Raw genomic sequence first — 22,267 nt, 5'->3', positions numbered from 1 at the left:
TTTGGCTCAAGCGTGTGCAAGAATTTCTCCTGCAAAATAACCAGCCAGGTGCAACTGGCTATCATCAGACAGTGTGTAATGCAACATTTATCTTTTCTGCGCTTCCCTTTTTAAAATGTTGTTTCCTTCTCCCTGCAACAGAGAGAGTACATTTTTGTGCATGTGCTCATACGTCTACATCTGTACATGTGAGTGTGTGTGTGTGTGTTCATGCCCTGCAGCCCCACAACTGGTCTATCAACATGCCTGTCAACATCTACAACTTGAGACTTCTAAGTTTTGTTAACAAAACGTCAACAAGTATCTACTCATAACGCTCCTGTCTAACCATAGAGACAGACTGCATCATACTCTGAAATCCACACCCACAGGAGGGGGGAACGATCAGCGCCTTGCATAGCTTATTTAGCCTCAACCTCTGCAGTCTGTCTGGCCAAATTAGGAACTGGAACTTATTTAATGACAAAGCACATTGCCTCAGCTTTATGAAAGTTACATCCACCATGTAATATCCACTTTGTCTTAGTAAAAGCTCTGTTTTTCGGTTTGACAGCTCATAAAAACTTAGTTCTGGGTTCCTTACCCTGTTGGCAGTGCATCCCACCACACAGCAGCTTTTAGGCATTTTTCTGTTGTTTGCTAGCAGACGTAAGTGACAAGGAGGCACCTTCATGCAGTATAAAGTCAGTGGAGAGCAATGAACTGTTTCCCCTCCGGTGTAGGCGGGACTTAATAGATTGATTGCATATGATGTCAGACATTAGTGCAGTGTCCAGATGCAGGGGAAGGCAACTGACTACCAACAATGCACAAATGTCTGATTTGCGCTGTTTATAGCTGTTCCAAGTGATCACATTTGGAAGAAACAAGGGCCACTTTAAATCCCGAAAATATTAGAACGTAAAGGGGAGGAGTAAAAAAGAGAACAAGCTGTAGTTGTGGATCAGAAACCTCCGCCCTCAGTCGGAAGAGCAGAGTCAACTAATTTTAAACATTAACTTTAAAGCGGTGTTAAACATGCCTTGAGTTGGATGCTATTACAATATGCTGTGACAACTTCTCCATGTTTTTAGCTATGACCCAGATTTTTTACGGCGTTTCAATAGACCTCTGGGAACAATTGACTGAGTAGGTAGAAAATAGTAGCTAAAGTTAGCTAATATTAGCTAGTAATATTAGCCCGACAGTGGTGCATCCAAATATAAAGGACAGTTATACTCAAGCACATTTACTCACCCGACCAAAGCCAAGACAGCAGTCGTTTCAGTTGTGGACCTGACCGCACAGAAAATAGTTAAAGCCCTTGAGACTTTGTACGCTTTCATCAGCTTGCCGTGTAACATTAGTAACATTAGGAGGTCCAGAGGATGAGGTCATTTGTAACGATGATCATGTCCACACCAGGCAAGTCGGTCAAGTTATGGGAAAAGTCCCTTTCTTCATTTTGTTTGTATCACATCAAGGGTTAGAGATTAGCACCAGCCACCAGCCAAATGCTGGTAAAATATTGGTTAGGGTTAGGGTCAAGTGGCTCCAGATTTTCTACACGAACCAGCCAAAAAAAACCAATGATAATCTACTGAGTAGCTGGTAAATTTCAGAATCCACCAGCCGCAGTGGCAGATGGACAGAAAAGTTTATTTCCAACCCTGAATCTAACATGAGTTTCAATTTTCTGATTATACCTGCTGCCTGCAGGTTCATACAATCCTTTTATGCAGTCACATTCCTCTATTTCCAATCACTCGATCAATCAATCAATCAATCAATCAATCATTATATGGTTTATCACTTCCTGCCCTTAATCTGAATTTTGCGTGTCATAAAAGTCATGCGATTGCAAATGCAGCCCAAATACGTTGTGACAGCTTATATTGCTGAAATCTGTCCTGCTAGTATGTTTGTGGTTGTTATTGTTCACTGTAGGACAAGCCTTTAAAGTATGATTGGTTAAAAAAAAAAGATGTGTTGCTGTAGAAGAAGAATGGGGATGTTTTTATAGGGGTGAGGAGAGCATGGACACTGAACATGCAGTGTGCTAGTGTGTGCTGGGACGGTGTTGTTTTGCAGGTGTTTGACCACGATGACCCCCTGTATGTATTTGTGTTGAAGCTGTCACGTGTCACTGCCGGACCAGCTGGCGTCTGGTGAACTTCGGGCCAGAGGATTTCCCTCTCTGTCATCCTCAAACCGTCACAGTCTATGTGGTTTACACGAGCTCTGGGATAGTTTATTTACTCAGTGTTTTAAAACATGGGATTAAAGTGATGGGAAAAACAGCAATGTGTGCCCAAAGATAGTCGAGGGTTGAAATCCGCTGACTCAAAAACCAGATGTGTGTCTCTGCAGCGAGCGCTCTCTGTCCTTAATCTGACTCCTTCACTAATTTTCTACTCTCTAAAAAAATCAAAACCACTGAAGAGGTAGAGTGCAAGTTTATTTTTTAATGATAGAAAGAAGAAATGTCTTGCATAATTTTTTTAAATGGGAAATGTGCCCATCACGCAGAGTATTGGTTTGTACGCTTTATAATTTATTCAAATTCAAACAAGCTTTATTGGTATAAGTGTGGACAATACATTACTTATTTTATATTTATAATTAAGCTAAATGAGATGACAAGATTAGTCATTTTACTGATTTGACAGTCTGTAATTAAAATGCTAGTCTTGCCAACTTTATACTGGCAACGTTTTTGCACAGCTGACTTTTTTTTGAGTGTATTTTTTAAACTGTAGAGCTACCAAATTATATATACCAACTAAATATTGATTTAGTATTGATTAAGATATCTATTTTTAATATAAGTTAAATAAAATGTCAACTTCCCATCTGACATTACCAGAGCCTAAAGTGATGTCTTAAAAGCCCATTTCATCTGACCAAATCTGAGTCAAAAAAACAAAAAGACCAAAGTAAGCAAATTCTCATAAATGAGAAGTTATATATTAACCATAACCAGCATGCTTGTGTTTTTAACTGGAAAAAAAATGCTGATAATCAGTTTTGATCATAGATGTACATTGATACAACTGTATAAGCTTCTTGTCTCTTTAACCCATTTGTGCCCAAAAACTGTATAAAGTATAATAAGCAATAAACTGCCACAACCTTTGTTCTGCTTGGTCTAAAGCATTTAAATCTGGTACAGGCATACTTCTGGCAAGTATCTAACACAGTTCTTTTTCCAATGCACAAAAAAGCAAACAAAAACAAACAAACAAACACCTGCTAATATCTGATTTTTAAATGTAATTGGAAAGGTTACAATATGCATTCACATCCAATTCTTCAGTTGTCACGGGTATTTATCAGCTCCGGCTCCAATCGGCATTGATGGAAACACAACGCACTAATTTTAACTCCTTAACCGGCGAGATGAAATGATGCGGCACCACAAAATATCGTCCGTCTATGCCCGAGCAGCACTCAAACATTGATCCAAATTAGTCTGCACCAACTTTGAGAAAGAGACTGAATAAGTAAGAGATATTTAAGAGGAAGTAACCAGCGTAATGTTTGTACAGGCCTCCAACAGGCCTTGAACATTACACACCAAAGGAACACCATGATAAGAAAATGGCTGTATCTCAGAAACTGTTTGACCGATTCGGAAAATTACGTCTGATTTGTGCTAAGGCAAGCCCAGAGAACACTTCCACCAAATTTCAAAAATAAGTTGCAGGCACAAATGGGTTAAATGTCTGCTGCTTGTGTGTAAAGCTGCTATCATCGGGATACTCTACTGACTTCTTCATTTTTAGCACGCTGTCTGTCCTCAAGGAGTGAGTACCTCAGTTCACCCCACATACTGACACACACACACACACACGCACACCCCCCCCCCCACACACACACACACGCCTGCTGGTGTTGGAATGAGCATATCAGTAAAATAGACGGCGTGACCCCGGTCCTCTGAAGAGGGCTGTTGTGCCTAGAGGTCATTCACCTCTCACATCAGGGTCATCTCATCTGCTGAGAGGACTCTCCAACGCCGCTGTGTGTATGAGATTACTGAGATTACTTTAAAATGTTAAAGTTATGTTTGGCCAGTGTTTGTTTCCAGCGAAAGAGCCTACTTTGTGTTTGTGTGTGTGTGTGTGTGCGCAAGCGCGAGCATGTTGACCTTGCAGCGACCAGAGGCAGGGACAGCTGGTTCATCTCACCAGTCGCCTCTATGCATCATGACAGAGCATGTGGTGAAGAATGTTGACAGCTTCAAAGATCATGAGGCACACACACACACACACACACACACACACACACACACACACACACTAGGCTGGTTGTCCTCTTGTTCTTGTGTTGAAAATGCCAACCATTGGATGTGGTTAAAGACTCAAGTGCAATGTTGAAACAGTGATTTGATTGATGGGCTGATTTAAATGTCTCTCTGTGTCTCTCAGGTGGAGGAGGGAAGAGGAACGGTCGCAGTAAGAAATGGAAGGAGATGCTAAAACTCCCCCACATCAGCCAGTGTGAGGAGCTACGCCGCACTATTGGTAAGAAACCTGGAGTGTGTGTGTATGTGTGGGTGAGAGGCAGAAAGATAACGTGCCATGCTGTGTCGTTGGGGTGGGTCTGACTGCGGGAGGAAGTTCAGATTGGACTTCCTTCCTGTTTCTACCCGTCTCCACCCGCAGTTACAGGCAGGGGACAGGAAACCGTGTGTGTGTATGTGTGTGTCTGACTCAGGGAATCCTTTTGCACAGCCGTTTCTTAATCTTAAAGACTCTCCTAACATTACGTGTGTGTCTTGCTGACTATCTGTCTGCTCACACACCAAATCAAAACGTCTTCACCCTGGCTTCCTTCCTGTTTTCCACATCAGGTTTGACTTGAAAGTAGGGGCAGGGTTCTCTCTTCGTGGCCCAGACAAGTGCTCAGCTCCTGGGCTACATTATCTCCTCGTCCCCCACCACCCGCCCTGGTCCTCTGAATGCCACAGCACTCCTAGCTGTGTGTGTGTGCGTGTGTGTATGTGTGTGTAGGTGCCTGTGTGTGTAATAGTGCGTCACAGCTATCTCTGCCAGAGATTGCAGTGCCACCCTCCCCCACATACTCTCCCTCCCTCTTTTCTGTCTCCATGCCTCCCCCTCCCACTATCTGCATCTCTCTGTCTCCCTCCCTCTTTCCACCACTTCAGAGCAACATAAGAGTGGCAGAACAGGAGAGTTACAGAGAGAGCAAGTGAAAAACAGAAACACAGAGAGAGAGAGAGAGAGAGAGAGAGAGGCTTCTACTAACGGTAGGAAAGATCTCCTAAGGACAGGAGAGAGTGAGAGAAACAACGGGAGGAAAGGAGGGAGGCTGAGTGAAAGAGATGTAGATGAACAAACTCCCTACGGTGATATCTCTTACTCAGCGTCGATTGTGTTCCTTGTCGTTTTGTCTTCATATCACAAATCAGCACTCGCAGATCTAATTATCGTAAACCTGAATGTATCTGTCAGCAGCCATGATGTATTACCTGCTGTAAAACGGCGCATAAATGTCACCTTAAGTGTGAGGAAGCATTGTGATCGGTGTGTCTTACATATTTAGTGCCATTTGGATTATAACTTTGCAGAGGATTCTAAAAATGGGCTTTATGTCCGTGTGTGTGTGTGTGTGTGTGTGTGTGTGTGTGTGTGTGTGTGTGTGTGTGTGTCAGTGCGCACAAATGTGCACGCTGCAGCTGTTGAGGGTTACATACGTCACTATTACATAGAACCTATTGCGTAATTTCCCTATCACACCGAGCGCAGGATCAAAATAATCCTTTTTGCCTACTTAAACACACAGACGTGTAGGCATGTGCATGCACTCACACACACACCCCCGTGTGCATAGACGCTCACGCATGCCCGCACACAGTGTAGGCACAGTGGATAGGATACAGTAAAGCGACTGATAGCAGTGTCTTTGTTGTGTCTTGATAATGTCAGGCATTTGACCTTAGCCTTGACAAGTGTGCAGTACTTCTAGGAAGCCTAGATTACATTATGTGGGCTGCAGCCACTTTGTCTGCCAGCCTGAGGCCACTCTACCGCTCTCTCCTCCTTTTCTTCCATCTCCCCTCACTCTTCGGGTATCCGTCCAGTGCGTACGGTACACCTGCACCTATCACTTTTGATCGCTGCCGCAAAAGCGTGCACACACATTACACATACATCTGGCCATTCACTGTCTCACTAACTCACTCCGTCTTGGCCTAAATTGGAGTTTTAATTAAGTTGTAATTGCAGCTTACTTCACTGCCTCAGACAATTACTAGTCCAGGCTAGTTCAAGCTTTACGACTCTCCCGTCATTCTTTTCAGTCCTTTCATTTTCCTGTTCGGTTTTCTGTCTCGCATCTTGTTGTCTTGTACGTCATCCCGACTGTCTCTCTCGACTTTCAAAGTTGTTTTTCTCCAGGACACAGGAGAGGGTTTGCTTAACACAAAGGGGACATTTTTCATTAGTGGAATGCTGGCCTGCATTCTCGTATTCAAATGATTTAGAGCCTGGAATCGCCTTGGACACAGAAACACAAACTCACACACTAACCCAGAGCCAGGCCGAAGAAACTCGTTTCCTTTCAGGCATTTGGTCTTTTTATGTTCACAGTCTTCATCTTGTAACACAATCCTTTAGTTATGCAGGTGAACAATCTGTAAACTTCATCAAAGCAGTTTCCAAGATAACAAGAAAGAATGTGCAAAGACATACATGTGATTTAGCATTGTTTCTAGCTTGATATTAGGACATTAAAAAACACTGACGTCGTTCACGTCCAACCCACTAAAACTGCAAAAACTATAAGCATGTTGCTAATTTTTTAATTTCACCTTTTTTCCTTTTTATACAGTCTGACATGAAATACTTCTGTAGTAGTTGTTGCTCCTACAGGAGTAAGCTATGTTATTAAAAAATTGACTTGTTTACAGCTAACTTATGAAAACATAGATACTAAAATCTCTCCTGTGTCCCAGGGTATAGATTGTTGCCAAGTCCCAGTTCTCTGTGTACCGTTAAAATGTAAACAAATTATGACAGAAAATAACAGTATGTACAGAACTGCTGAGACTACTCCCCTCTGTTTAAAAGGCATGTAAAGGTGGTGTGTGATAGAAGAGGCTTTGCACTATCGGTACATCTGTGCTACAAGCTCAGAATGTCCCCTCAACATGATTTATATATATATTTAGAGACAGGCACACTCCTCTGTCCATACATATACACACATATGTGGTAAGTTGACAAATGGGTATAAAATCTAAGTAATTTGCAATTTAAATTATACTGAAAATAATGATTTATGGCACGCATTGCTCTTAAGTGACAGGACTATAAGCCCATAAACAAATATAGCTGAAAGCTAAACAGCGGTTCAAAAGGTCAAATTATTGGTTTTTTGCCTTCATTATGGCTTGAAAACCGACATCCGTAGAAAAGTTTGGTCTCATTTTAAAGTGGAGCATCTGCAGATTAATTCCATACCTGATATGATATGATCCATTTAAGTTAGGCAAGATACAAGATCAATAAATCCCCCTTTTTGTTATCTTCACATTCATCTCCACCGTAGCCAGGAAGGACAAAAACACCGGGTGCAACTCAGGCCCCCTTTGAAGCCAATTTGACGTAGTGGCTAAACTGTGTAACTACAACCTTTGAGTTCGTCACGTGATGCTATTGTGCCTAAAAATGCTTTTTTTCCATAGACTTATATTGGGAAAGAGACATCAGTTAATTACTTGATACATCTTTTTGAGTGTCACATCTCCCACGGGATGACTCGCTTCACTATCGGGGATTTGATTTATTTGGCTGGATAACAAAGTCTGCAAGAGCAGCACAATTAGAATAATTTTATCCCCATTCAAGTTAGCTGAGGGTTAGCGATGTAGCTGACCTGGCTGACGCAGGTTAGCCCCTTTGCTGAGGAGGGCTCTAGTGCGCTTGCTTTTATCCGAGTAACTTTACACCCGGGAAGTAACTTTTTTGGCTTCATGCGCCACTGAATACCTTTAATAGGAATAATCGAGGCCCCACCTCCAACACTGAATTCTCTTCAGTTCTTTTTATACATCTAGGGTGCAGATGCGCTGCGTTACAGTGGCCATGGTGGCCTGGCATGGTGGTTTTGTTCTGTCCACCTGATGGTGTCACACCACAATGAGAGCGTTTTAGAAGAACTGTTTTGCCTGCCCGATTTTGTAGACTTGCAGGCTTCTGTAATTGTGTTTATTTTTATTTCCTATTTTGTCAATAGCCTACAGACAAAGTTAATACTGTTAAAGTCCAGTTATGAACGACATGGATCAAAGATTTGTGGCTGTGTTGTAGTTATTAAAAATACATTCATTCTCATAGCTACACTGTGTTTATATTTCACTTGCAGCGCCTGTTGGCAGGAAAACTAGATGTGCTTTGTGCAACGCGATACAGCTCACATAGTTTTTGGGAACGCAACTGAAAAACGCTGCAGTAAATCTGCTGGAATTTTTTCAACTGGAAACGATCAGCTCAGGCAGCTGCCCGGCGGTGTTTTACATTCTACTGAGTGCACTTTTGTAGTTTGGATTATGTTCGTGGCCACCCGGTGACACATGGATCATGTTGCCGTCACATACATTGCTCAATGGGTCTGTTACTTAAAAACTGTGAAATCCTTTCAAGAACATTGCACAACAGTTTCTGTGATTTTTTTATTACGCAAATTGGAGTGTGTCACCTCAAAGAGTGATCAGTTGTGCTGTTATTCATTAGCAATTAGACTGACACCACCCTTAAACCCCCACAGCAAAACCTGTTCTGGAGCAAGACGCTGAAACCTAATCAGGAGGCTCATTGTAAACCGGAGTGTTGGTGTAATGATATGCAGTGGGGGGTAAACCAAATTCCCATGAGAAAATCTAAACTAAAATACAGAATCTGTAACCTCTAGCTTTTTGGTTGCTGAAGAGCAGACGCTAACGATTCAAACTAAGAGAGCATTCAATGTTCGTTTTCTTCTGAACCAGAGTGGAAAAGTTGACTTTGTTGAATTTGGTTTGTTTAGGTTCACACTGCCCATTTGCAAACAAACTAGCTCATAAACAGAAGTCACGTGCACTCACATGAAGCGTCTTTATTGGACAGAGCGTTGACAACCTGTCCAGTGATTGCCACAATACAGGATTTGTAGGAAGTCAACACATTTGTTTGCATGAAAGTAAAGGGAGATCCACATTTTGAGGTATTCAGAATGTCGTTCTCACCTGGACAGAAGAATCAAATGAAAGGAGCAAACACTCCAAAGTTTAAATAAACTGCTCCAGACGTGTTTTTGCTGCCCTAAAATTGCCCTTATCAACGATGAGTGTGCGGGGCTTTCCCAGCTCCAGCTCACAGCTGAACACAGCTGATAGGGAAACACCAAAGCAGGCCTCCAAAAACTTGGTGATCAAAGATGAAAGGCAATGTCTGAAGGCAAGTGCAAGGCAATACAGTCACAGATCTCTCGCTGAGATTTTTTTCTGAAAGAGCTTTTGTTCATCAGATTTAAAACACAGCGGCCGCACAGTGGAAGGGGAAGCAATAAAAATATCATATCTCTACAGTCTACTGTTTGCTCGCCAAAGTGATAACTTAGGTTTTGTGGTCGTATAAGTGGTGAGTTTGAATGAGAAGCTCAGAGCTGCAGAGCGGAGGGGAATGCTGTGTAATAAACAGTGCAGCTGGGAGGGCTGTTGTGAAGATTTGATTTACTGTTGGAGGTTGTCCTGTAGCTGTCAGCACTCAGAAATGTTCATCCCGTGCATCCCTCCTCCTCCTCCTCCTCTAGTCACAAGTGCACATGTGTACGTGAATGTGTGTGGCCTATTTTTGTTTGTATGTTTATCTTGTGTGTGTGTATGTGTGTCCTTTCTGTCAACCAGTGATGGAAAACGTCCTGGGTCTTCTTCCTCATTTGGTGCCAGAGGAAATATGACTCAAATGGACGCCATTAGTCCTAATAGGCTGGGGCCAGCTGCACAGGAGACACTCACACACATAGAAAACACACATACAGAAAGCACAGAAATGCAGTGGGATTTTTTTGTGTGGTTTTTTTTTTTTTTTAGCATATTGTTGCATGAGCAAATACTAATTAAAGGTGTGTAGGATGTAGTGGAATCTAATATAAGTATGTTTTCATTAGTTAATAATCATCCTGCTTTTAGTACATTAGAATGAGTTGTTTATGTGTACACAGGTAGTATGTTTTCATCCATGAGGTCCGCCATGTTGCACCGTCATTGTTTCTACAGTAGCCCAGAAGCGACAAACCAAATCCTTACCCCTAGATGCCACTAAATCCCCCTAAATCTCACACACTGCTCCTTTAAGGGACAGCTCGCTTTGTAGATGAATTTTACATTCCTTTTCTCTCTCCTTCATGCTTACAGTAGGCTGTATCTGCAGTTACAAAGTTACTGGATGTGCATGATGCAGTAGTTTCTTTTAAAGGATGGGGAATATATCTTTAAAGTCCACTTAACAAAAATACACATTGTAACGTAATGTACATGTTTATAAAGTTGCTAAGATATGGACATTTGTGTTAGAGGTTCAAAAAATGTGAAAAGGGCCCATTTGCACATTGGGATTTTTTATTTTATTTTAAATGACGATATTGAAAAACCTTTTATTCCCAAAGACTTCTCTGAGGAGCTCATTTTTCATCTTTTTATCTTAAATGAAAGCAGGTTGTCTTTAACCATTTGGCACCTGGCACACTGCTTCTCACATGGCAGATTTCACAAATTGGAGAAGTGAGCAGTTTTAAGATGAGAGTAATGCATTAAGAGCAATGATGTTACCTAAAATAATCGATGATGTTATGCTGCTTCTTGTGCATATATGTGCACTGTGTCTCTCTTGATGGGGAGTTGGACAGCAGCTCTGCTCTGCTGTCTGCCATGTTCACACTTTAGAGAAGGCAATTAATATTTTCCTTAGCAATGATGTAGTATTTAACCACCCACAACTCGGGCTGGGCGACACAGAGAAAATCAAATATCACAATATTTTTGACCAGATACCTCAATACGGGACAATACTGTAAGGCTCACTTTTGATGCTTTCACAAAATTTTAACACAATGATAATAAGTCATCATCAGTAAATGTGAAAATAAAGACCAAGTGGGTAAAGGCACATGATAGAAAACAGCTAGAAGAAGTCTGGTAAGTTTACTGCAGTGCATTCTTTAAAAAGACAACAGTTTTACAACATCCTTTATCAAAGACAATATCTAGGCGCATATCATTGATATGATATTAAAATAGCACTCAGCCCTACCCACAACGCATCCTCGTGGCCCTTTGTGTGTAGCAAGCCACGTGTATATGTGTTGTGAACCTGCCGATGTAGGCACATCTTAATATCTGAATAATGCACCCTTTAAACGGCAAAAAAATACTGCACCGTTAACTTAAGATGTTGGTCAATGGCGCAGTCACTTTCTGCTGCCTTAAAGTAGAAATGCGATAACAATGGGCTTGACCACACCTTCATTTTAAGACCAATACGCCCATGGGCACACAGATGGGCTCATTTGCTACTTACACAACATGGGCACTGGCTGTGAAAATTGCAACTGCATTGTTTTCAAACTAGCAAAGACAATTCGCTGTGCTGTGCGCTGCTTTTCTCCAGGTGTAAGATAGGGCCCTCAGACTTTCTAGAGTCATCCCAGGGCTGCTTGCGGGGTCTCAATCGCCCGGTTTCGAACAATTGTTTTGGTGTATTTTGTAGTGTATTAACGTTTCTCCATCTGTCTCCCCCTCCTCTCCTCCCCGCAGAGAGGGACTACACCAGTCTATGTGAGAAGCAGCCCATTGGTCGGCTGTTATTCCGTCAGTACTGTGACACCAGGCCAGAGCTGAAGCGCTGCATTGAATTTATGGATGCTGTGGTAAGACTTTCAGTGAACTTTTTTACCATCATTCTGCTTATTCTTATAGCTCTCCCCTCTCTCACTCTTTTACTTTTCTGTCCCTGTTTCTCTCTCACTCTCTCTCATCTTCTTTGTCTCTCTTTGATTTCTCCCATGAGACTCGGCCTGAATCAGGCCCTGCAGAGCAACAAATAGGAGAGGCAAGTTAGTCCTTGGTTCTTTGCCTGCTCTTGGCAGTAGCACAAGGTGGTGGGTGGGGTGGGCGTAGGGGGTGATTAGCGATTTAGACAGGCTGTCAGAGAGCAGACCCCTCCCCTTCCTCCATGCACTCCTCCATGAGGTCAAGCCCACGTCAGAGGCAGGTCCCCTGGGTGAGCAGGCAAACACAGGCCCGAGCTTGTGTCTCGGCCCCTGGAGGTATGCGAGAAAGGAAAACAGGGGGGAATCATGCTTATTTAATAAGAACCTACATCAGTCTTTTTTAAGGAAGGTAGACAGGCACACGTGTAACTGCGCTGGGGGTGACACACGCTCACACTGACTGACAAAAATGCAATAAATGAAACAAGCACCATTTTAGTGCTGAACATGTGCCGTTAGTCCCACTGAGGGCGTCATGCTTTGGCTGTGATGCACAGTCGCATTGCTCGGTCCCATTCCTCTCCACCGAGCTTGTTTTTAAACAAAACACACAGCTCAAAGCAGTCAAACTCCAGACCATCTCCCTGCCTACAGCCATATTTGACCAAAAACACAATCTGCGATGCGGTGAGAGCTGAGGCTTCATCCTGATAGGTGACGGATGTAATGAGCAAAGCGTGAAGATGAACATGTTTGCTAGTTTGCCACTTTGACTAAGGTGAGATGTTTTGTCACCAGTGCCATCTCTCTATTTGTCTGCGGTCTCGCACTCGTTTCTATTTTCACCTGATGAAATCATGATGACTTTAATTTCTTCCTCTTGCTTGTTCCTCATTAACCCCTCCACCCTTTTCTCTCTCTCTCCATCCCCATCTCAGCCTTCCTCTCTGCCTTCTGGTGCCCGTCTCTCTCTCTGACCTTATTTGGAGAGATATTAAAGATGGCTGAATGAGTACGGCTTGCTGTGCTGTTGTGGTTGCTCACACGTCTGTTCTTCTCTGACAGGCCATGTACCAGCTAGCTCCTGACGAGAAGAGGAGGGACTGTGGACTGAATGTTTTAGACACATACTTTAATAATGGGGTACGCTGCACACACACTCACTTAATGACAGAGCTGGTCGATATGGAGAAGATGATGTTTGCTCACATTTACAAATGTGCATAATAAATCTTCCAGTTATTGAACTGCATGATTTCATTAATCAAAACAGTAATTTTAGAAATGTTTGTTTTTGATCTTCATGTGATTTATTGCTTTCTTTAAAGATGTCAACATTACATCTTCACTTATTAACGACTAAACCAGGGATACACTGATTTATGGGCTGATATTCGCCTTGTTGACTGCCATCAGCCAATCAGCAATAAGATAACAGTCAGTTTTTCTATTGTGTCCATGAACTGTAAAAATAATAAACGTAGCTACTGTGACATCACCCAGTGGTTTGTGGACTCCGACATGTCGCCATCTTAATTTTTTGGAGCCAGAAGACCATATTTAGGCGAGAGGCTGGTGCTGTGGAGGAGCGATGGGTGGATCTGACTGGGAAGTCAAGGACACTATTGGCAGACAGCCTGTCACTCCTAGCAACCTGCCCTTAATTATGCGTAACTTAATGCCTTATTAAAATGTAAATAGATGAGTTATAAAAAAAATCACACCTGTACAGTTGTCATGAATGTTGAAATTAGCTACAGAGACCAAAAAAATCAAACACGACGACAATAAAAACATGGGTACCAGCCCTGAATTTCATAATTGGTGCATCTCTAGACTTAACACGTTTGCCAGTGATGTTTAATGTATGATCTGCTGTGAACTGTATCGACTTTGGACTTTATCCAAAGTGTATGAAGCCAGAGATGTGGCTGCAGCGGTATTAGGCGGTGTTTACACCTCTATTCTGGTTCTCTTGGTTGGTTTATTAGCATCATTGGTGGAGACTCTAACTGGATGTCATTTCTGATTAAAAACGGTGAGACACACCTAGAAATAATGTACAGGAAATGGGCTGTCATATAGTGCAAATCACAGGAAATGGGTTGGGTACATTTCAAAAGTTTTAGCTATTAATCAGTTTAGCTTTTGAATGTATACATGTGTCACACACCCATGTCACACTCTCTGGTTTTTCCTTGTTGTGTTCTCACCAAAACCACAACGAGATCTTTATTTTCATGCTTAGAGCACTTTGGTCCGTCATAGAGTTTACAGCATTCTCACCATCCTAAATTAACTGACAAATGAAACAAAGGTGAGGTGAGGTTTGACCACAGCCGTGATGTCATGCACTCCTAGCCAGACTATGCAGGTTTGCAAACAGCAAGGGACAAGCTGACTGTTTATGTTTTGATCTGTTTTCTTAGCCCTTGCAGCCAAATTACACCCCATCATCTCTCTTTGTTCCTGTCCCTCTGTCTGTGTATCTGCCTGCCTCACCCTCTGTCTTCTCTTTGTAACCCTCAAGTCGGCAGCCCATCTGCCAGACGTACCCCAGGATGTGGTGGCTGGGTGTCGGGAGAGGCTGGAGCAGAGTCCATGTAAGGATCTCTTCAATGACTGCACCAAGTAAGTCTCCCTCCAGCATATAGATTTAGTGTTTCTGTTATTCAGTATGATTGAGTCTGGCCATCAAAGTGCGGCGGCACCAATGGAGTCCTGTTCCTTCAGAAAGCGCATGTGTATTTGTAGACTGTGTGGACTAGTGCACCATGTCACTAGTGATGATGAGGCAGCTGGCACCTGGAGTGCAGTATTACGCACGCACACACACAGACTTGCAAACACACGCACAGTGGAGACGAAGAAAAAAGAGCAGTGGGCAGAGAGAGCATCCGGATGGCTGGCATGAAAACAACAGCCACCTCAGTGTTCCCTGTACACACACACATGCATATACACACAAACACAGATTTACAAACACATACACACACTCGCACACAAACACACTCTTGCAGGTGTTTCTGCTTCCTGCTCTGAGAGCCAGGAGAAGCAAACAGACCGGGGATTATTACCCCGAATGTACTTCACATTGCACAGACTCACACACATTCACACACCTCAACGTAGCCCAATAATTTAACTCTGTCACAGTTAGTTTCTGTTGCCGGGACGTCAGCTGAATGATGTATTGTGAAATGTATATCATAAGTTGTCACATTGACCTCTGTGACAATAAATATGATAGTTACACTGTAGAAGGAAACTAGTTGTTTTAACTTAAGGCTAAAAAGTTGCTGCTTGAAGTTAGTGTCCAGGCTGCCATAAAATTTCAAGTTTGCTGAATTTGAGAAGACAAGTTGAGGTAATTTTGCAATAATTAAAATCAAATAAACTTTTTTAGTCCAATAAACTTAATTCAGTTGTACTTACTGTTCGGGTAAAGCTAAAATAAATATGTGTGATGAGTTATAGTTGTGTTATTAAACACCCAGCCACATTTCAATGATTAAAAAAGATGCTAATGTGTTTCAAAATCTTGCCACACCCACCCACGGGAAAGCTGCAGCCTCTTTAAATTGTAGCGCTACAATGGATATTCCATCTAGCAGCTTTGTCAGACTTGTGCAGCCGTACATGTTTGAGCCACCAGAGCCAGAATCAGATTCGGAGCCAGGGTACACTGAGCTCCCCGAAAATAAATATGGCTCTTCTAAGTCTGCGACAGAATGGTAATGTTATTTATTTTTTCAAACAACAAACCTTAACAGCTTTAGTTCTTATATAGTGTAGGGGCGGGGCTTGTGCTAAGCTCCACTGCGTCATAGAGAAGACTTTAGCCCCACCAAAAAATCCTCGACACAGAAATGGTGAAAAACAGTCTTAACTCCACACTTCAGTACTATATAGTGTTTTCACGTTTCAACAAGTGTTTTCTAACATGTATAAAGTGTTTAGATGTGAAACTCTTACTTTACCCTGACATTAAATCCTTCAGTTTACAGACCTCTCCAAGCGCAGTTCTATCAGCCCCACAAAACTTATGCTAACTTATGCTATTTCAGTTACTTACAAATATAAGCTATACTCTTTGTGATTGATAATAGAAGACCCTGTCAAAGCCTCGTATTAGTATGATTTTATGTGACAAATGATTGATCAAGTGACAGTTTGATTGAACTAAAGGATTTAAATACTACAACTAAATTAAGAAAAAGTTTATTTCTTTTGAATTATTACAAAATTACCTCAACTTGTCTTCACAAATTCAGTCATCTTAAAATGTTAAGGCATCCCAGAAGTTAACGTTTTCAAGTTAAAACGACTAGTTTCTTTCTCCAGTGCATTATTTTTATTTTCCACATTTTCTTATTTTGGCTCACTTCAGATATGTCTGTATTGATTAATAGTAGTATGAGCAGTTAGAGTTTGTTGATGTCTAAACTGAAGTGTGTGATGATTGGTTTGTTGAAGTTCTGCTTGTTTTTTGTAGCTTTTTTCAGTTTAATTACAGTAAATTGATGTGAGTAAATCGAGATTGGTGAGAAAGTCATAAAGCTGGTAACACAATAAATTTTGTTTATTGTCCTGCCCTAACCAGGAAACATAAAAAGTGCTTTCCATAGACAAGTAGGAACCAAAATGTTGCAGGATTGTGTAATCAATCTGGCAGTGACTTGGCAGAAAAAGACGTGACCCAGGTCTACTGCCATACAACACAATTTATTATATAAAACCATGTACAAAAACGTACATAAATATATCACATCATTAAATAAGAAGCAGATCACAGTACAGTCCACCCCTCACTAAATCAGAGGGCTTCAGGAAAACAGACTCATGTTCCCATGTTCCCTGGCAAAAGCTGAATTTCTGTGAAGTCCCAACTTGTAGCCACACAGGCAGACAGACTTGGGTTGGAAATGCTGCGTCCATCCTCTGATTCACTGAGCTTCCTCGGGGAATACCGGAATCTGCGAGAAGGAACTCCAGAGAAGTGGGAATTATGATCGGGAATACACTCAGTTATGTTCCCAGTCTGTTCGCCTGTTCTGGCAAAACACGTGGAGAGCTGTTGGATTTATAAAATGAGTAACCCATACGGGTGAGAAGCTGGTCATGTTGACTGCGAAGGACAGATACACTGATGGCGGTGTTTTTGTGATTTTCTTTTCTTTCTACGTTATCTAGTTTTGTGCAATGCAGTAATGTGGGTAGGGCTGGGCAGTGTTCAGAAGTGTTGATGCCAGTGCTGATACCTTGACTTACATACGGGTTCCTGAACAATACTAAAGTAAACAATACTAAAAGAAAATGAAATTACTCATTATGGTGCAAATCTTTAATTTTCAGCTCCTTGTGTGTGTGCATTCGCAAGAAAGGCAGTGTAGCAGGACCTTGAGCTGGGTGAGGTGGTGGCTTATGTGTGACTGAAGCTGGAAACATCAGTGTGAGGTTAAGATGACCACAGCACACCTGTCTTCTCTCTTTGGCATCTCAGGTCATGGTCTGTTGGCCCTGTTTCCTTCCCCTCTGCATGCATCTCTATTTTAACACCTCTTGTGTAGTCAAAAGGGCTCTGGGGAGGGCAGAGAAATGGTGCAAGAAAGCGAGAGGCCACAGAATTATAACACTGAAGTTTCACACTTGGTGCTGTGGGAAGCATCCACTCCATTCAGACTTCTTGACCGGATTGAAGCCAGTGAGAAAGTGATAGATAGACAGGCAGAAAGCACAGCATGAGGGGCGAAGTTAGAAAGACCCACAGAGAGAAATGACAGAAGAGCAAAAAGGAGAACTTGGGAAAAGTGAGGAGAAATGGAAAGAAAGTGTTAAGGAGAGCGGGGCAAAACAGCAGAGTGTACAAACATAGAACAACACAGGCACATGTTTGTGTTACTGAAAGCCTCGCTGCTGCGGCAGTTCAGATGTTTTTGAATGGGATTCCTGTTCAAGTTCGGTCATCACTTCTTCCACTATCATTATTATTTGTACCCGGTTGTGGAATTTTTATTTTCTTTAATTTTCTTATTCCGATATGTAATCCTGACCCGGGGCTTATTCAGTCTTTTTCTCAGAGGGAAAGCCTGTAGGAAAGCATGGGGCTGCACGTGGAAATGTGACTTTTGGCAGAGCCTCACACCCACTAGCAGAAATGTATTAGCTCACTCACGGATTTTCTTCTGCTGCAGTGGAACATACGGTTATGTCATACCAGGAGTAAAGCGTGGCCCTTCAGTACATGTGTATCTCGGTGTTTTGTGTATCGCTGGTCTTGACAAAGGTCTGTATGCTGATATTTCTCCCCTTTCTCTTTTCTTCTCCCTCTCTCCTTCGAGTAACAAAAGCCATATTGTAGCTGTGTTTATTTCTACTCCCAGTGGTGTCTGTCTGAGGCTGGACTCCAAGCCAGGCACTGCTAGGCTCCTGCCTTTCTGGAGCCCCTTTCTTTAAGTGTCCGGGACCGGTTTTGTCTTGTAAGACTGAGGGAAGCCAGTGGACGTGATAAGTGAACACTAATGAGAGTCTGGGCTGAGAAAGTTAAGTTATTCAGGCCATGGTCTGAGATTTAAGACAGAAGTAGATGCAGGGGGAAAAAAAGTATGCTTTCTTTGAAAGTCCAGTGTGTAAGATTTAGGGGGATATATCAGCAGAAATGGTATACAACATAAAATATGTATGTTTTCTTTAGTGTATAATCACCTGAAAATAAGAATCATGGTCTTTTCGTTATTTTGGAATGAGCCGTTTATATCTACATAAGGAGCAGGTACTCGTTCACAGAGTCTGCCAAGTTGCACCGCAATGTTTCTACTTCTTTCCATTTTAGCATCGCCACTGCAGTAAGCAGCCCCTACGCAACGAGCCAAACGGCATCAGAAAAATACTGCTTTTTAATATGAAACTGCTTTATGTAGTGTTTTTACCAGTTTAATTCACTGCATCTGTTTGTTTTTGAAAGAAAGAGACCTTTACGGATAATTCTGTTCCCATTAAAAACCTCCTGAATGTCTGGATCTTAAGTTATCAGAGAGAAAATGTGAGCGCACATTAGCAGGAGCTGGGCTAGCAGCCTGTCTATGACAAACTTAACAGCGTAGGAGATACACTAATGTGTGAAGTGAAATTGCTTTACTGCTGGTTCATTTGTTTCAGAGTGGAGGAGACCTCTGCATATAATTTGACTCCCAGTAAAAAACTCCTGAACAATGAACACTGAAAAGGAATCCTAACTGGGAGATCACGCTAGGCACATGGGTTGCAATCTGCAATCCGCACCGCTAGATGCCACTAAATTCTACACACTGCCCGCTTAAGACTGTATTGAAAACATGTTATTGTATCCGTTGAGGTTACAGGGCAAACCAGCACTTTGGAGGGTGTTTTAATTAGTTTTAATTTATCTTTGATAAACATGCTTTCATTACAAACCCTTGTGAGCTCAGGAACAGCAGAATAGAGACCAATAACATCTCGTAGACGCTGAACTTCTCCTGCAAAGACAACTAGTTCGAATAGGTGGAATCTCATGTACAAAGCAACTGGGTCCCATGATGACATAATTCAGTTTTCTTTTACACAGCAGAGGGTGCTTCCCTTGTGGAAACTCTCTACTCTCGAGCCTTGTGCCAAGAACAGCCACCCCAGCGCTGTTGGTAACCACAGGCAGCTTTCCTCATCCTCCTTAGTGATGAAGTAATTTTAAAATATGGTCAAGGAAAATATGCTTGCCAAATATGAGCATCTCTTCAACATTTTGGGTGGTAGACAACGGATATCTGCTGTAACTTTGGTTTTCAGTCATGTGCTGAAGGCTGGCAGGAGAGATTTTTTAGCACACAGGTCAGCAGGAGAGAAAGTGCTGCTGGTGAAACAGTTGTTGTTTGCTATGGTTCAGGAGGAGTACAGCTCACCTCTGAAACGCTCTGCACAGAACCTTTCTGTGGTCCTGGAGTTAGTGTTTATGCACACTGTTGTGGCAGTTCTTTTTTACATTTGATTGAACCCCAAACTAATAATATTGATCGCAAGTCTCAAGTCTTTTTCACTTACAGAAATGTAATCAAGACATTTGATGTTGTGCAATGAATCTTTGGGAATGTGATGGGGCTGTTGATTAGTACCAATGATTAGACAATTGTTTGGCCAGATATCAAGGCTGTTCATGTAAGGCAAATGGCAAAAGTGGAATTATACTTTGTGTTTTTTGGATCATGCATTTTTACCAGATGTTTCTGTTTTAATCAAGTTAGCTAAATTTCTTGCTTTGAATTGCGCAGACAATTTTTTGATCTTGTTTGAATTGTGCCATGATTTTCACGTTTGTCAATTTAATCGATCATTTTGCAAGAAAGTCGAGTTTATCATAGGTTTGTCATGGTACCATTTAGTTTTGTGTGAAACTGCTCAGTGAACTGCATCTCTCGTCTAACACGACGTACGTCACCAACACTAGCTAGCTTGTTAGCTAGGTAACTTAGCGTAACGTTGTCTTGCCTGATGTGTTTTATCCAGCGACTCCTGGTCTGTTCATCAGCTGGGAAGTGAAAGATTGAGCAGGACCTGTTGCTCGATTATGCTTGATTATCTTGAGTTAACCATAGATGATAACTACATATTGCACCCCAAGGTGGCGTCAATTCATTTCAATGGAGTTGCTTGCCTGGCGCATATGCCAAAAAAAAAGTTTCTAGCTTCTTGGTGGGTTAACTTCCGTGGTATGCGGTCCGCTGAATATGCACAGTAGTGTCTCTTCCGCTGGCCCCACCTGTGAGTTCCAGCTCAACTCAAGGACTTAACATTGTGATGACATCATGGATTTTTAAATCGATTATTTTGGCTCAAAGAATATTTTACAAATACAAAACCCCCATGTATCAAACATTTACACTAGAAAGAGTCATAATTGACCTTGTTTACAGTTCGAGGTGTGCTGTCAACAGTTTTACAGACATGTCTCTTATAACGGTGGTGGGGAACCACAAGCAGAGGGCCATCTAGTTCCACTACACTGGAGAGAACGCAGACATCTCTACGGCTTATGTCACTAACACTTGACAACTCGTAACAAAACAATCTAGGTTGATAAATGGCACTGGGGGTAAGAGGAAAACATGTTTTGGATTTCAAGATGAACTGTCCCTTTAAAAATGTTATCTGTTGACATCACAGACAGCAAGGACAGTAGATATAGTAACCACAACATTTTTGCTGACCTGCATTATTTCCCTCCACAAGCCTTGAAGTAGCTGTGTCATACTGTTCACTTCATGTCTGTTTGGTGCAGCAATCTCAAAGAGGACATGGTGTTTAAGTCAAACAACATCTGTAGTCAAAGCAGTGAAAGAGGACACTGATATGAGAGGCTGGCAGGGTCATGTCAAAGAGTCATGTTCTTACAACTCTCAGGGGAGTGACGTTTGACGTATGGTCAGGAGACGATGAGGCTGTGACCTTTGGTAACCTTTTCTTCCCTCAAAGAACTTTAACTCTGCGTTATGGTGGGTGTCAGTTGCCTTACTCCTTTAACCTATGGCAGGACTTTTCCAAATTTCAGAGGGGGTGGTTATGTCTGAATATATGACATAATCGCATAGATTCAGAAAGACTCACATCCACATTCACGTGCGAAGGAAAGTGAGATTAGATGTTCCGCTCAACCTCCTGCTCAGAGAAAACCGGTTTCCCCAAAATCCCCTGTTTCCTGGTTGAGTTGAGTGGAATGTCTCCGTTCAAAGGCATTTTTCATTTTTCACGGTGGTGTACCGGCGCTGAGTTTTTTCAGTCTTTCCACTGAGAACGGCTTTGAACCGGAACACAGCCGGCAATGCCTGAACACACACACAAACACACAGATCTACACAAACACACACGTGTGTGATTCAGGGGGTAGTCAGATAAAGAGGATGTGTGTGTTTGTAGTCATTGTAAAGGTTAAAAGGCGTTCTCTGGGGAACGCAGGCCAGATGTCTGTTCATCTGTGTGGAAGATTTGGCAAGAAATTTTACATGTGCTTGTTTTTTTGCTGTTGTTTTCTGGTGACATGTGCACTGTTACATCTTTATAACCTTATTATTAAATGATCACCAACGCTCTCTCTCCCTCCCTCCTTACAGAATAGTTCGTGATTATCTGAGTGGAGCTCCATTTTCCTCCTACCAGGAGTCCATGTACTTCTCTCGCTTCCTGCAGTGGAAATGGTTGGAGAGGTGGGTAGTCACTGCAGATTATGCACTTGGTGAAGCAGACATGCAAACCATTCCCTTTTTCTACATAAAAATGACATCTGACA

The 22,267-nt window shown here is 42.1% G+C and overlaps 1 protein-coding gene across 2 annotated transcripts in view; it reads left to right on the top strand.

The window, feature by feature from the left end:
* The window catches only part of grk4 (G protein-coupled receptor kinase 4), a 62,638-nt gene that overhangs the window by 15,087 nt on the left and 25,284 nt on the right, over positions 1 to 22,267 (top strand). For both annotated transcript variants that reach the window (XM_050044886.1, XM_050044887.1), the window contains exons 2-6: positions 4,410 to 4,505; positions 11,798 to 11,910; positions 13,039 to 13,116; positions 14,504 to 14,604; positions 22,092 to 22,184. In XM_050044886.1, coding sequence (XP_049900843.1) covers positions 4,410 to 4,505; positions 11,798 to 11,910; positions 13,039 to 13,116; positions 14,504 to 14,604; positions 22,092 to 22,184 — 481 coding nt within the window. The remainder of the gene's footprint in view (positions 1 to 4,409; positions 4,506 to 11,797; positions 11,911 to 13,038; positions 13,117 to 14,503; positions 14,605 to 22,091; positions 22,185 to 22,267) is intronic.

Source organism: Epinephelus moara, chromosome 5 (assembly GCF_006386435.1).
Source record: "Epinephelus moara isolate mb chromosome 5, YSFRI_EMoa_1.0, whole genome shotgun sequence".
Taxonomy (NCBI): Eukaryota; Metazoa; Chordata; class Actinopteri; order Perciformes; family Serranidae; genus Epinephelus; species Epinephelus moara.
Note: the sequence above shows the minus strand (reverse complement) of the source record. Positions and strands in the feature narration are given on the sequence as shown.